This window comes from Aplidium turbinatum, chromosome 16, assembly GCF_918807975.1.
Source record: "Aplidium turbinatum chromosome 16, kaAplTurb1.1, whole genome shotgun sequence".
Lineage (NCBI taxonomy): Eukaryota > Metazoa > Chordata > Ascidiacea > Aplousobranchia > Polyclinidae > Aplidium > Aplidium turbinatum.
In genome coordinates, this window is record NC_137487.1 from 14,247,665 (window position 1) to 14,264,769 (window position 17,105).

The 17,105-nt window shown below is 37.2% G+C and overlaps 1 protein-coding gene across 1 annotated transcript; it reads left to right on the forward strand.

Moving 5' to 3' along the window:
• Positions 1 to 2,857: 2,857 nt before the first annotated feature.
• On the forward strand, positions 2,858 to 17,102 carry LOC145785543 (uncharacterized). The gene is made up of 10 exons (XM_082597203.1): positions 2,858 to 2,998; positions 3,281 to 3,366; positions 10,072 to 10,143; positions 10,248 to 10,323; positions 10,837 to 10,897; positions 11,251 to 11,630; positions 11,997 to 12,172; positions 13,313 to 13,424; positions 13,680 to 13,743; positions 14,091 to 17,102. The coding sequence occupies exons 1-10, from the start codon at positions 2,904 to 2,906 to the stop codon at positions 14,259 to 14,261; spliced, it is 1,293 nt and encodes a 430-aa protein (XP_082453329.1). The 5' UTR covers positions 2,858 to 2,903; the 3' UTR covers positions 14,262 to 17,102.
• Positions 17,103 to 17,105: the final 3 nt, after the last annotated feature.

The window sequence follows — 17,105 nt, forward strand, 5'->3', positions numbered from 1 at the left end:
GGGTTTATTTTATAGGCTTGGACTCTTTACATTGGCCATGGAAAAAATACGACTTCACACCAGAGGTTTACTTTCACACCAGAGGTTTACCAAACAGTGACGTACGGCAACTAGAAAGAAAATTTCACTGGGGCAAAAGTAACTTTGGGGGAAACAATAAGCCTATAAATTAGCCTACAATGGTACCGGTATTAAAACGTTGTAATAGTATCAAAAGATTTTTTCTAGCGGGACTAGGAGCAAGATAACGTTTTCGTGGGGATTGCCCACGCCCCCTTGGCTATGTTGCTGGTACCGAGTCAGGTTATCTGGACTTTTGTTCCACTCAGACTCCAAAAGTGTGTGACTCCTGCTTCAAACTTCACTTCTGCTCAATCAATCTATCAAGTTTATTTTTTATCCAGCCGACACAACAAAAATATCAATCATGGCAAATTAATAACTAAAATTGTTTGTTTGTTTGTTTATCTTTATCCTGCATTGCGGGAAAGCGGACTTGAGCGCTATGCATCGGTGTAGCCTGCGCCTTCCGACGTACACCTGACCCACGCTGCAGCCGACTGCAATGTCTGTTTCCGGTTGTCTACTCTATTTATGACTGAAATTTGGTACTACCCATTACTCGAAATCGATCACTGGGTAGAGGCAATTATCGTAAAGTTTCTTGCCCAGAGAAACAACAGCAAGTGCGGGTGGCTGGAGTCGAACATACAGGCTTTCGACTGCGAGCCCAACGCGCTAACCACTCGGCCACTGCTGCCGACATTGCTGCCGACAGTGCCGACATTGCTGCCGACACTGCTGCCAAAATTGCTGCCAAAATTGCGATTGAATGGGAGGAGACAGCTCCACATATTTCAAGAATATTGCCTCCCAACAGGTTACGTTTCAGAAAATTTCACATTATCCCCAGGTGAAATTTTCTACAGATAGCCCATAAGTTTAAACGTTTTTTTTTTTTTATAATATACGTGACAGCCTACATCTTAACTTTTGAGGCCTCAGGCTTAAGTCAGCCTTTCCAGTCTGGTAAACCATTGCACGTGAGCATACAATTAACAAGAAATTTTAATTTCTCGTTTTCGAAACCCACATTTTTTTTCCTTACACTCATGTTTCTCTTTCTTCTTTGTTAATTCTATGGTCTAGTGCAGGGTCACTCAACTAATGTTAACAAATGTCCAGTTTGACAAGTTAAATAGTTTTAGCGGTCCGTGAATAAGTTATTTCACACTCAACCACGGAAGTTAAACTATCAATACCAGTACTGAACTATTTTCTTAAGTAAAATAGAACTCGACTTGGATTTTTGACAAAGTGTTGGTCGGTCTAGGGGGCGAAGTCCTCCAGAATAATCACAGAAAAAATTGCTTCTTCTGAGTTAAAATCTATTTAATGAAGCCCTGAAACATTGCAATGAGATTGTTCTTCCAGAAGCCCGAGGTCCACCTTCAACACTCAAAAAGTCCGGACTTGGACCACGGTCCGCTAGTTGAGTAGCCCTGGTCTAGTGTATAGGTTTGCCTCATCCCTGGTTTACTTTCCAGTCTAGTGCCGTAGTGGTAAATCTGGCACTGCATGTAGTCTATAGCCAACAGTGTACTGCACAGCGTAGGCTACATCTCATTGTTTCGCATTAAATATCCTTGTAAAGTACTTTTTGTGACTAAAATATTGTTCAGACCAGTCATGTTGTTCACACTACAGTATGTTCAAAAAGTCACACTCACAGAGTGACTGTAGCTGGAGAGGGGAATGCAGCAACCATAGACCTCAGCAACTTTCCACAATCACACATGAAACATAATCACTGAACCATAAACTCATCGGTAGTGGGCGCATAGCAACATTACAAGCTGAACTGAAGCTGACCAACCACTATGGTTGAAGCTTAGGAATGATACTACAGCGTACACAGGCTGAAGCTACTCGGATTGTCCTCTTGGTGCTTTATTTCTTACAGTTATGTCAGTTTCGTTTTTAAAGGTATTATACCTTAGAGTACTATTTTTGTAAAGGAAAAGGTAGGCTACTAGCCTTTGCAAAAATATACCATATCCTATTTGACAAATCATCTTGGCACATACGGTATGGATGGTCATTTTATTTTTGTTTGGATGCGAAACGCCGAAACATACATAAAACAAAAACTGACAGTGTGCATCCAATGAGAGAGTGCGAAAGACCGTAGCCCTGAAGGTGTAGGAGGTCGTCGAGTCTGCACTCATTCAAATAGTTATACGAAAAAAAGTATTGCGTTTTTAAATATTGTAGCAAATTGACACAAAAAAGAAAACAGGTAGGGTAGGGTAGGTAGGTAGGTAGGGTAGAGTAGGGGTAGGCTAGTTAAACAGGTAGGGTAGGCTATTTAATTCTGTGGCTATATTTAAAGCGCATTTCGCCAAGGTGTGCAATCAAAGAGTTCTGATTTGTTGCAGTGTTGCTAGATAATAAATTTTTGTCTCATATGCAGGAATTTTCAAGTCTGAAAAAATTCCCAGGTTAGGTTTACTCTCTGTCCAGGACTGCCAATTTTCCCAAATCACGAGTTTCTGTCTTCAACGGCTTTAACGTTTTCTCAAATTAGTATAAAATTCTTTATGTGACAGCACTCATGACAAAAGGCGCCATAAATATAACCACTTCCTTGTTAATTTTTTGACTATGTTATAGCTTTTAAGTAGATACCGTAAGTTACGATTGGGATCATACGGTATCTAGTGTACGGTAGTACGGTACTTTTTTCTGTTTATTAATCTATGGTATTTCTAACCAGTAGATTTTAGTAAAATGTCTAATCTTGCATTTCATACATAGTGTATTTTTAATTAAATAAACCAATTATCATTTATTTAGCGGGCAGTTTTTCATAGCTTATTTGTGCTTCATGTTACAAGAACAAGATGTTACGTATGTCAACTTCTCGTGGCAGAACATTGTCCGCCTATGGTGGTCTACCTGATCCTCCACTTGCAAGTGTGCTTGAGCAGTGCTACTGGTTTGTTTATTTATTTGTATTTACTTGAATATAAATAGTTTGTACGTAGTTGATTACATTGTATAAATCAGTTTCAGTATGATAACTTTTTAGAAATTATCAGGCTCTGTATGCCTTGTGGAGCTTCAATCTGCACCTATGTTAAAGATGCATTATATATATGTACAAGGGAGAGTTTTTGTGTTGGCAATAAATTGCTTAGTGTGCAAAAGTAGATAGAACATAGCAAGACATTTGTGACTTTCTTTTATCTGGTTCTGCCAACAGCTTAATTTTTTGCAGGGGCGAAAACAATGAAGACTATTTTTACATTAACAAATACAACGATCGACGGTTGCAAGAGACACCCCGGTCTGGCAGTTGTTCTGGTAAAGATTTAAGTACGCTTTTGTTCAATCTGGCTTTTATATATCCATTATATTTAATGCTTGGAACCATTATCATTTTAGTCATTTGATGTCTGCTAGATTGTCTTAGTACGTTTTCATAAATGTTTGTTGAAACTCAATGTAAACGTAGAACACTCACAAAACATGGATTTTTTCTTATGTTTAGTCAATCAAAATCTCTTGTGTTATTGGTACTCTTAGCATGTGAAAGCTAATGTAGTCCTACAGTGGCGGCTGGTGAGCTGTGAAAGTGGTGGTGCTGCGGACGGGCGCAGCCCGGCCGCGTCGTCGCCGTAGGCGAATAAAACGGCGGGGGGTCTGGGGGGCCTCCCCCAGAAAATTTTGAAAAATGACACTTAATTTGGTGCATTCTGTGCGCATCTTCAGCTCTAAATTGTAATGAAAAGTTAAGATAAAACTTTCGCGGTTTGAACTTTATTATGCAGATGCAAATGTAAAAAATTCAATTTTTGCATTTTGCATATCTATAATTGGCTAAAGCGCTGCTAGGCTGTTAAAAACTATATAGGCTACATACATCTTTGAAAAAGTTAATGACTGAGATATTTATTAACATATTCCCTGGCTAACTTCCTTTTCTCTTCTATTTAACCTTGTAGTATGTTGCGTATACAGTATACTGTAGCACTATATTAGACAGAACGCCAAAAAAGAAAAAGCAGAACATATGAAGAAAAATAGAAAATTATTCTGCAGATCTTCTAATTGTGACAGCACTCATTTTCACAGTGAAATACAGTACAGTGTTGTTTATGTCTTGAAAACGTCTTGTAATTAACTCTGGAGACGTAATGACTAGGACGTAGCGAATCTGCGCGGTGTGCCGAGGGTCAATTTCGTATATAACGGTTGAATATCGCCGGTCCCGACTTGTCAGTTGCTTATTTATTTGCTTCAGATATATATATACAACATACATGTTACACATCCATGTGGTGATATAAGAAAAAAAGAAAAGAAAAATACACGTTCAGGGGAGAAAACTACAAACATAACCATAGGAGAATATCGTTGGACGATGACACTTTACCACTACCGCACTATGAGTAGGCTGCATGTCAGTCTTCCTTGTACAGCAAATTACAAGCAACATCACAAAACTTCGATTTTTAAATGAACATCAGCATTTAGCACTGGGTACAAATCAGGTTATTTTCAAAGTCTGGGCAGCGTTACAAAAAATTAGATACATTTCTTCACAATAAAGCGTCAATCGTTAGTACATTACAGCGAACTTGGTGAGTGCTCACACTTTCCAATCCACATAAACCAAATACACCTTTATACAAACAACTTGTATGCAACTTTAAAGTTTCTTTTCCATTTAACAGAGACATTGGTCCATAGGTGTGCGACTGTGCGTTATAAAGAAGCATGCAATAAGCTCGAAATATAGCTTGTTTTACGTCCACACTACAATGTTTGACAAACGAAGGCACATTATTAGCGGCACAATACAAAGCTCTGATTTGTCTTTTTACATCACTATTGTCACACAACATGTACCGGAACCGTAATCAATAAGCACACCAAGATATTTGGCTGACTGCACAAACTCAACGTGTTGACCTTGAAGGGTCACAACAGAATCACATTCTAAGTTCATGCGTTTGTTACTGAAGCAAATGGAATATGTCTTTGATGCATTAAACATAATATCATGAAATTTGGCATATTTGGAGCAAAGTGACAAAATAGCTTCGAGACCTTTCAAACTCCGGGCAAAACAACACATACCGCTAGCAAACATTAGCTTGTTTAAACATGCACGACCGATGCAGCAGCCTATTGATAATGCATTTAGTCGCTTTGTTAAGTCATCTACATAAACAGCAAAAAGATAAGAGCTTAGGATTCCACCCTGTCTGACGCCGTGAGTAACTGTACATAAATCAGGGAAGGTAGATCCCCATTGTTGTATTCGCATGTGCTGGTTGCGGAACCAGTAACTTACTTACATGCGAATTCTACTGTACAGTACAAGGTATAGTTTGTGACGGTATCTTTTCTTGCAACATCAAGTCGATATCTTTTCTTGCTTTCAGTTTGTAATAGAGAAGGAAATCCTGATACGCACTCACTCAGACGCGAAAAGAAATAAGAATGTGAAGAGCTTTTCTGTTGTTGCTGAAAAGAATCTTTCTAATCCAGAACTGTGGAAATATAAATTCCTCCCATAAACTTTTTAAATCCCTCCTTGGTTTCTTACGTTTAAGTATCACAGTGGTACTCGGATACTGCATTCATGATTGCGATATCTATCCAACTTTCAAAGTTTTTGAATTCACTCCAAATCCAGAAAAATTAGTAAGATGACATGCGTGTCAAGTTATTAGCATGTAGGCCTACTACATCTATGACAAAAATAGAGAAAATGTTAATGCATATTGAAATTGTACAGCAGAACAAAAACGAACCAAACTTTTATTAAAATTCACTGCACAAGAAAAATTGTTTCTTTTGTAAGTCCTGTACGTTTCGTTCATTAGAGCAGCCCTATTGCCTAGCTTACAATTATGAACAGTTGAACAGTTTTGTGACCTGCATACATTAATTTAACAAACAATAAGAAAATTACTTGCCACATATACTGTACAAAAACTGTATGTATGACAATAAAAGCTTAATCTGCTGCTCAGCTTTCGTATCAACTCTAGCTAATTAGGCTGATCAATCTTAAAATTTACAGTTAATCAACAATGGTTTAGCAGCCTAATGTTTTTTTGTTAGTGCTGAATGCAGATACTAGTAAATATTAAACTGCTACAATATTTGCTTGTTTTTATTTATAAGGAGTCCTTGTAATTACATGGCACCCACCCTGCACCTTCAACTTATCGAGTCGAGGTTTCACCTACTCTGCGGCAAAAATTACAAGCCCTAAACGGTCAGAGTTTCACCAATTTCATTGAAATACAAGTTTGTCTATTTTTTGTAAATGAACAAAATAGCAAGTTCTGTGAGATTTTTCCAAGTAAACTGGTTAGATTTCCAAAACAATCCAATTCAAATCCACCGGCATATCAATGTGAAAACTCTTATCTAAATCCAATAATGTGCCAAATTTCCACTGTATTCGACTCCGAAAATCTGCTTTCAGTTCACCTTAGGAACAACTGATTTAAGGCATCTACATGTGTCGATTATTTATTAATCAACACAATAAAATAAATCTCAATATATATGTTATCTTTGTAATTTGTGCTGTGCTAAACATGCAAATGAAAGTGATCAACTGTGCATGTGAAGACCATGAAAGCTTTCAAGTGAGTGAGAAACATGCTGCGCTCAACTGCTACAGTGACTCTTTCATAAACACAAAACATTAAGCTACTTAAAAATAAAATCCATCCGCCTGTTTTTAGAAGTGGCAAACAAATCAATCACTTGTTTATTAAAATCTTTTGTTTCAGATATCAATCGATTTTCAATTGAGAGCATTGCCAGTGCACTTAATCTTTCATTTGTCATAGAATTACGCAAAAATGTCTTTATTCTTTTCAGCGTTGAAAAGCTTCTTTCACTTTCAGCAGTAGTCATTGGCGTAGTTATCAAAATTTTTACCAGGTTTGTCACTTCACAAAACGTTGCAGTCAAATTAAATGACATAAATGATTGCAATAATCCTGTGAGGCTTTTAAATGATGCTAAATCAGAACGATTGTAAAGAACTTCCAATTCGCTTCTTAACTTATGTTTATCGAGAACTGGATATAAAGATGTTACCTTGTTCAAAACAGCAGCAGGAAACTGCTTTGAAAACAGAGTAAAGTTATTTACATCAAACAGCCTGCTAGCTTCTAAGTGGCCAGTAAATCGAAAACGCTCTTGACACTGGAAAAGAATTACATCACACACCGCTTTAGCCTCAGTGCTTCTTTCAAGATCAGTTCTTGATCTGCGAGATTCATATTCATCAGTGTCTATGTCATCACATATTTCTCTAACTTTCTGAATGTTTGCCTTAAAGGTTGTCACACAGTCAAAAACTTTCACTGAATCAATATTTCTTGTCTGAAGCTGCTTGTAGAGAATTTCAACATGTGGCATAATTTTTGTGAAAAACTTCAACCAAAACATAAATTCTGGATCATTGAGCATCCTTTTCAAACCAATAGCAGCAGAAACTGTCTCAGTTGAACGGCTGGTTGCTAACTGGCTGAAACATTCCATGAGCTCCTCTCTCAACTCATAAACCATATTCACAGTTCGTGTTTTGAAGTTCCACCGTGTAGAAGAAGGTGTAGGTATCCGTCGCTTAGTAGTAATATTTTCTAAAGTCGACATTCTCAAGGAAGACTTTGAAAAAAAACTTGGAATTCCAGCAAGACTAGCAAAAAAAATTCTGACTCTAGCATTTTGCGATGCTGCTTTCTCAACAATGAGATTGAGTTGGTGAGCATAACAGTGAAGAAAATATGCATTGCTGTACACTTCTTTTATTCGAGCTTGAACACCTGTCTTAACTCCGCTAAGTGCAGCTGCACCATCATATGTTTGAGCAACTAATTTATTAGGTTCACTTCCAATTAAAGGTCTCAGTTCATCTAATAAGAGATTGAATAAGGTTGCTGAAGTCAGATCAACAGGGTTGAAAAACCCCCAAAATCTTTCCACTGGTGTGCCTTCTTTCTCATATCTGAATGTAATAACCATTTGGGATTTTTCAGAAATATCTGTTGTTTCATCTGTCATTATAGCCAAAAATTTTGCACATTTTATCTCATATTCTATTTGCTGTCTGCAAACTTGGAAAATTGCATCTAGAATATCATTTTGGATGGTTTTTGAAGTGCCTTTAAATATGTCATTTGATTCAATGTAGGATTTCAGAGCAGAATCAAATTTAGTTACTAAATCAACCAAGCCACGAAACACTCCTGGGTTTAACGAGATAGCAGTTTCATTGTGACCTCTCAGAGGAAGTTCAAAATTCCCACAAAACTTAATAAGATCAACTAATTTTGATAGAGTTTCTCGATTTTTTGTAACCTTTTCATTGTGTCGAGCAATAACAATCTGAAATCCAGTATTCAACTGAGTGACAATATTCACTTGTCCCAAATAGGAAAGGTCTATGACATTGTTTACGTGTTTTGAGGAACTTTCATGGTTTTTAATGCTTCTTTGCAAATGAGATAAATCTTTTATTCCCATTTGGGTCCATGCTGTTTCGCCACCAAATAACAGACAAGGAAAACAGTATAAAGCATTGGTTTCATTACACCCAGTGAGCCAATCATGCTTTTTATAAATATCAGAGTTAAACTTTCTGGTATACTGTTTTCCATTGCTTGAACCAGCAGCTGCAGCTTCGATTATCAAATCTGGACTGTGTCTTCCTTTGGTTTTAATCTGTACTTTCTCAGCCAATGTTAACTGTGAAAATTTAATGCTTTTTAAATATGCTACAGTATTGTATTCTGCCATCTCAAAAAAAAACACATATTCAAATTCAATTGGGCTTACAACACATAGGCCTACAAGTTAAAATGCCCTTCGCTGTACTAGTAGGCCTACCATACTTACTGTTGTTACATATGTTTGGCGAGAGGCTCATTTTCAGATACATACACAATATCTGTACCGGTTTGTAGATCAATGTATCATTACAGATTTATTTTTTCAGGTTTTCATTAAATTTTATATGAAAGGCAGCTCGCCTCAGTCATAGAGCTGAACAGTTTGGCCACAAAGTTCAAGTGTGTCCTGTCTCTAAGTAATTGCCCAATCGGCTCACTCGCCCTAGCAGTTTGGGATATGCGCCTATGCCCATTGCCAGACTATCCACAGTAGGCCATACATAATACATACTTTTAATTTTATACTTTTTTTCCAAAAAGCTGTACTGTAGCCAAGCCAACCTGGTTGGTTTGGTGCTGACTCAAGGTTGCCAGATGTTTTAAAATTCCCAGTCAAATTTCTGCTGAAAAGTAGCCCTCACAGGAGATAAAACAAGCCCAAAAGTAGCCCCAAATATGACAAAATTCCGCAAAAAAAAAAAATGGTTAAAATGGAACGAAACCAAACCAAAAAGACCGTAACTACTAAAATTTTCCCGCGACTCCAAAACAAATCTAATCCAATTCCGCAGAAAACCCGCGGAACTGGCAACCCGCGGTGCTGTCCTGACACAGCACCGCGATCATCCTATCTTGTCATTCTAAGACAGCTAAAATACGTCATTGTCACATGACTTTCCTTTGGTTTGTTTGCTTTGATGACGTCGGGGCCTTGGAGCTGTTTTAGTTTTTGCGCCAGCCAAAGCGTCATCAAAAAGCAGTCATGTGACAATGAGGTAGTTTCCCTAACTTAGAAAGCGTTTCCAGTTAACAGAGCGAAAAAGTTGGAAAGGTCTACAAATCTAAACAGATTAATAAAAATAATGAAAAATCACAACGTTTGCTACATTTCTTATAACGGGAAGAACGAGGGAAAAATTTGGTGGCGCTGCAGCGCCACAGCACCATTACACGAGCCGCCACTGTAGTCCTATATGAGCCAAGCCAATTAGTGTTATATACTTATGTTTCAATTGTTATTAGCACTCTTTAGAATTTTAACACCATTTCTATATTTTAACTTTTATATAATTTAACAATTTTGACTCCACTTATATATTTGATGCTGTGCAATGGAAAATCAAAAATATTTTTATTGTAGAAAATAAAAGTTTAAGAAAGCAACGTCCTTCTACCGCACCAGTTCGACATTTTTCCAGTTCAGGAATCAGTGGTGAGTACATTTTACCCAATCTCATATTTATTGCTTAAATTTGTGTATTATAATTTAGTCTGCCACAAGTTCCATTTCATAATCACTTTTCTACCAATGCTAAGTTTCAGGAGAAAGGATGCCTCACAACTCACGATATGCTTTTGATGAAAACAGTGATGCAGCATCTAATGGCAGTCGGTAAGCATTTTTTTGAAGACTTGATAAAACTCTTATCATTTTTTATTGAAAAACTATCAAGCTACAGTACTTACACTGTATAGGTTTTGAAATAGATGGCTTTTGTTGCCTTGGTGGTGGACTTGATCAATGATTATTATAAGCTCAATGAACTGAATTATGATTCAATGAAATAGAATTTTAAGATTTAATGAACTTCGAAATTCATTAAAACCTAATAAACGTAGATAAGTCAAATAGTTGAAATGCTTGGTTCACTGAACCAAGAGATAGATTTTGAAAAATTGGTGAATCCGGCCATCCTTGGTAACGGGGACATCACCGGATTAAAACTGGACTACTACTACTAATATTCAGCAGACATTTCTATTGAAAACAGTTCATCCTTTCCAAGGTTTTCTGGGGCACAAATTAAGTTTATTCTACCTTGAGCTATATTTTTACAAAAAGGTCTCAAAATAGCTTCAGTCTTTTTCAGCTTTTGACTTTTATTTAACCTCCAGTGTACTTTAGTTGCTCCACCCCTGACTTCATGAAAGAAATCTACGACACTTATTCTCAACTGACAAGCCAGGTCCGTGTTGTGGCTTTACATGTTCTATAATAATTATTACCATAATAATAATCTCCAGTTTTCAGTAAAAGTTTAAAATTCGTATCCCTGCTGTTGAAAATGAATATTCGAGCTAATACAGCATCAACCTTCTATCTTCACTATAACTATGCCACTTGCTTTCATCATTGTTATTGACATGAGATAACAGCCAGTTGCTTGTTTATTTTTGCTATTGTGCCACCATTTCTATCGTATGTGTTGATACTTTTTGTAAGTTTGAACGATTGATGACACATGGACGGAGTTGTGCTGCGTTTAGTGTGAAATAAATTTTATAATTTCGGTAAAAGTTACCCCTACGTTTTGTTCAGAACTTTCTGCTTCGTCGACCTGTTTCAAGTCAAGAGTCTGTCGTCGATTTGGACATGCGCAATAGCAACGTGACTTTCGAAAATGAAAATCTTCCACAACGCGAAAGTCTGAATCAAGATATTTCTTTAAAACAGACCCACACGTCTACAAACACAGACGAACTTGTGTCAAACGAGCCCAGCTTTGAAGCTCCGAGAAAAACAGTTAAAGTTGCAATTAATATTCCGTTGTGCAAACCGAATGCCCTTTCAGAAAACGAAGCTGACGACGATATCGTTAAGGGGAATCCACCTATTGCCACAGCAAATCACGTGACTGTCGACGATTTAATGCTTGTGAATATTAAAGACGAAATTCAATCTCCCAAAGAATTTTTAAGGTTAATTTAAAACTGTTCTTTGCTTTGTGATCATGTATGACCTGGCTGCTCGAAACGAACATGCATTGTTACGGTCCAAAATTCCTTGCACAGTTGCGAATCAAGTTGGTTTAATACAGATTTCGTTCACTTTGTTTTGAAATAAATGCAACCTCGTTTCGTTGTAAACTGATATCAAGGTTCGATACCTTAAAATTAAGTAAAAAGTGCAACTTTTGTCAGTTGGGTATCTGCACAAACATGCTTCATTGAATTTTGTTATTTCTAAACGCAAATGCAGTGCATGTTTTCTGGAAAGCACAATTGTTAATTCATTTTGCAATGCAAGTAACAGTAACATTTTGCAGAGCATTGTATATTGTTTAGTTTCAGCAGACCTAAAACCACAGGAAAGACGAAAAGAAGGGCAAGAAGTGCCAAAAAAAGGACCGTAATCAAAACTAAAGCTCTAGTGACAACTGTGACAGTGGATTATGACCAAGATGGCAGCAGTTCGAAAGACAGCAAGAACACACCGAAGAAATCCCAGCGCTCTGACAACAGTAAGTCATCCGTTACTGAGCTAGTTGTCACTGCGCTACCTTATCACCGCTCTAACTGCCCGCGTGGAATCAATTTGTAAGTTTATCACTTTTCAAGAAGAGAGCGAAGGAATCTCGACACCTTTAAGACATCAATCGACACCTCGAAGACATCTATCGCTTGAAAAAAAAAAACGTTTTGTTTTGAACGTTCAGGCTCTCATCTGGTCAGTTAGTTCCTTCATTTGTGTCTGATGGTGTTTTTGTGCAGCGGTGGGCTTAGTTGGCTTAGCCTAATGGTAAACTGTGCCGCAAGGTATTGACAAAAAGGCCACCAATATCTTTCGTTATGCTTTATTTTTACACAGTATCTTTATACGCATATCTTTATACTTGACTTGTGATATACTCAGTGGATATTGTTATTTGACAAAGGAACAGTTTCTTTCATAAACGATCAAAGTTTGAATAAACAATATTCTCATTGACGACAACACAAACAGACTCTGTTGTCACATCGTGGATAGTCTCATTTTTATATCTTTCTTGTTGCTACCGATCAGTTTTCCCTTGTCTTAGCTGTTGCGAATTCACAGCAGTCAATGGAGGTATTAAGTTGCAAGTCTATTGTTTGTGTTTTGTCTACTCAAAGGCGTTTTATTGAGCACACAAAGTCGGAAATGAGTAAATATTTGGTTGGTTCATATTCAAACGTTGTTGGATTGCCTTGAATATAATGTTACGAATTAATAAAAAAGCTCCGCCTTTTCTTCAAAATATAAGCTTTGTTACTCAATGCAACAAACAGTGTACTAGCCTCATTTTTTAATCATAGATCGATTTCGCTATAACAGCATCCTCAGTATGATCATGTCAAGAGCAATGTTGGCTCTTGAGTCTTGACATGATCAAACTGAGGATGCTGTGATAGCGAAATCGATCTATGATTAAAAAATGAGGCTAGTACACTGTTTATTGCATTGAGTAACAAGTCTTAGAGTAATGATTCGAGACAGCCAACCGCTTCAAGTGGACAGTTTGCTGGGTTGGTTCACAAAAACAGAAAAGTTGTATGAGTCAATTTCCTGCAAAACGTGTCATTTTTATTTCGCCGCAATTTCCGTCGTGTTTGGTTTTCAACTACACACTTTGTATACGAAGCTTCATGGAAACGCACACACGAGGACATCGTCACTCAAATGTCGAGATTGGATTTACGAGCGTTAAACGATGAACATAGTAACATATCTCGCCAGAAACGATGTTCTTCTTCGTAAGTTTTCTTTGAGAAGTAGTTAACTTTTGATTGGGTTCTACCACTCTCCCAGGCAGTAAAATCCGTCATTTTAACATTGATTCAACCTCTGCAGATGTAGGATTTACATTCGATGCAGTTTGTTTTGAAATTTTTCCCTAAATTTCCTGACAAATATTTATCTAAATTTGGTTTGAATTCAACAGTGCTTGTCAACCGTGTTTGGACATATTATGCTGCAAATGTTATGTAATCTTTACTTTTTTCTACCAGGCCACTTCAACGTCCCAAAGCATCAAGATCTCGTGAAAAGAAATTTTTGAAACCAATTTCGAATGTGAGTGATGCGTGGTAGTGCCCGTCCATACAGCAAAATTCATCATTTTTACATTGATTCAACGTCTGCAGACGTTGAATCAATGTAAAAATGATGGATTTTGCTGTCTGGACGGTTGGCGATCGACATTTCTGTTATTTTTTTTTAATATTGTTTTTTCGTTCAGTGCTATGCAGTTTTTAGATACTGAAATGAATGTATTGGTGATATGACTCGATGTTAGAATAATTTTTGTATTGATTGCTCGAGCTAAGTAGTTGTTATTAATCACAGTTTATTTTGCATCTCAGTGTGATGTTGCTCGAATGCACTTAAGTACGCCAACGCTCACTTGGCTTTTTATTCAGGCTGACAACAACACCGTCAAGTGCAATGGACGGAAGATTCCTATTCAAATCATATCAGATCCTTTCAAATCTGTATCAGTGCGGACTAGCACCTGCAATGGGACAGGAAGACCGAAAGTTGTGCGCCCATTTTCTGCGAGTCCATACGTATCGATGCAACAACGTCGGTGAATATTGACCGACACCGTGCAACAAGGTCAAGATTGTTTGATAAGGCGGGAGGTGCTGGTGTGGCATTTGAATATGGATTTTCTTCTTCATGAAGAAGCAACGTTCTTTTTCCGCTACCTTCTCCACGAAAATCTTAACAGTAGTTCCCGCTTAATAAGCCCGCGGTTAATAGGACCATCCGTTTATTAAGCCCAGGTTTGGTTCGGAATTACTGAATTTATAGAAGTAGCAGTTCCAGCAGAGTAGCAGTTCTCGCTTAAAAAGCCCAAAATCGTCCGGTCCCGAGATGGGTTTAATAAAGCGGAGACTATTATATTACTTTTTTGCTGATTCAATAAATTCAACGTTCAATTAACTCTAATCTCATTTTGAACACATTTCAACATTGAAGTGCTAAAACAAAATCCTTCACAATGCATAGTAGACTGCAGCAACTATTAACAAGTTATTTGCAACGTACGTCAACTTTAAATTTTAAACAAGTGATATCATCTCTTCGTTCTCGACAGACAGACAGGCCACACCCTCGACGCGAGGATTAATTCATGGCCTGTATAATCAAAATTGGTTGATGATGATATATATATAAGAATTTAAAAAATAAACCTTCGTTAGGTTCCCAGACATCAAAATCCCTCCTTTTTACATTAATTCAACGTCTGCAGACGTTGCATTACTGTAAAAATGACGGATTTTGCTGTCAGGGATTAAGTATGTGTTTTTATGTCTGCTCTCAAAAGCTTTCCATGAGCCACTTAGATTGCTCAAGTTGTTTCATTTCAACTGTTAATCGATACGAGTTCAATTGTTGTCTTTTTCTTAAGCTGACATGTATTTGAACGTTGAATTTACGTCAAAACAAGGGAAATGGTTTTGTCCCATGTTGGAATACAGCAAGGAAACGTTCCTGAAAAGACATTGTTAAATTTGGCAAAGTGAATACCTTATCTCGAAGCGTGAAAGATGTTAAGCTTTTGTTTGTGCGGCGCAGTAGTGTCACCGACCTATCAAATCTTTACATGCGCATCCTATTGTCGTTTTATTGAAAACAAATCGACTGTGATTCTTCGATATATTTTCAAAGGTTATCCTTGAAAGATTATACCTTTAATCCCAGACAGCGAAATCCGTCATTTTCTCATTGATTCGATTGTTGAATTGAATACGTTGAATTTAGTTGAAAACGTTGAATCAATGTGAAAGTGACGGATGTTGCTGTCTGGGAAGCCGAGTGCCATCGTATGAATTGAAATTTGTCAATGCTTTGAATTTTAGAAACATTCTGGAGTTAAATTGATATTTGATCGAAAACATACTTTAAAGATTTATGCACAGCAGCAAGAAAATTAAGAATTATTAAGGATGTAACTGTAAGAATATTCAGAATATTTACAGACATGCTTTTCACGCATCATCATTTTAACATAATTCAACGTCGCTGAAAACGAAATCAGTATTCTTGTTTTGTAACTGACCTGTTTTCTTCATTGCTCACGAATGGTCCGAGATATGTTCCCATCACAACTGTGCTTTTCCAGTCAGTAAATCAGACCATTTTCACGTTGTAAAAATGGTCTGATTTCCCGGCTGAGTTTTAGTACTTCTTTTTGTACGTTGCTTTACCGTCTCCACACGTTGTTGGGATGCAAAGACGTGTTGCCTGCACTTTTGGACCACCAGAACTTGCAAAGCTACACTAGCTTGCCAGGCAGAAAATGAATCATCGTTGACATTGATTCAACGTCTGCAGACGTTGAATCAATGTCAAAGATGACTAATTTGCTGTCTGGGTTGTGCTTCGGCTTATTGATCATTTCATTGTTTGTTTTATTTACTTCAATGCCGCGGTTATATATTTTACCTATCGCACTTTAGTTACACAAGTGACGAATTCGATTTGCCAACATTGTTGCTGCATGGTCGATTATTTGACAAACTGTCAACATCATACTTGCACCTCATACAATCCCATGTTACCTACTCTATTATTATATAGGCACGTATAACAATCAATTCTGTAAATGAAATAAGTTTTTTTTTTGACTCAATAGCCACTTTACAGCCTTGCAAAAGTTATCTTTCTACATCGTTTCAACGTTGGTAAATGTTGAAGAGATTTGAAAAGATAACTTTTGCTGATTGGATTTCCAGCCGCACATTCATAATTATTTGAAAAAAGTATAAATTATTGACCCTTTGAATCGTGACTCTTCAGTTTTGAGTCACTCATAGGAAGCAGAAGGACATTTTTGACGCGTGCAACATTGATATTGAGGAGGTGATAGCATCCCAATGGCCGGATATAAGCCACATTTGTTCTGTGGTGAACTTCAAGAAAACAATCACAGCTTTCAATACGTTACATGACTTAACAATATAATCAACAACAAACGTTTGTGTTCATTATTGCTTTTTCCATTCCGCATCAACATGTTCCTGTGACGTTTTTACCTACACTTGAGTCTGCTTTCTATTTTTGAGCAGGACTTTTCTACTTATTTGCCTAACAAGAATCGAATATTTTAGATTACTTTAACATCGTCAGTAGTTGAACTAATGTGAAACTGGTATCTCTTGTTTGCTGTCACCCAGCCGACAAATTAGTCTTTTTTTCATTGATTCAACGTCTGCAGACGTTGAATCAATTTAAAAAAGGACTGATTTGCTGACTGGGGGACTCTTGCGACGTCATTAATTCCTTCATCGGCCAAGTGTTGTTCATCAGTGAAGAGTTTCAGGATATTCGGCGCCGTCAATTACTGCTCATTGCTTAAAAGGTGTTCACCTATTATTGTGTGTCTCTTACTGATCCGTTTCAACGCAATATTTTACTTTGTTGCTTTC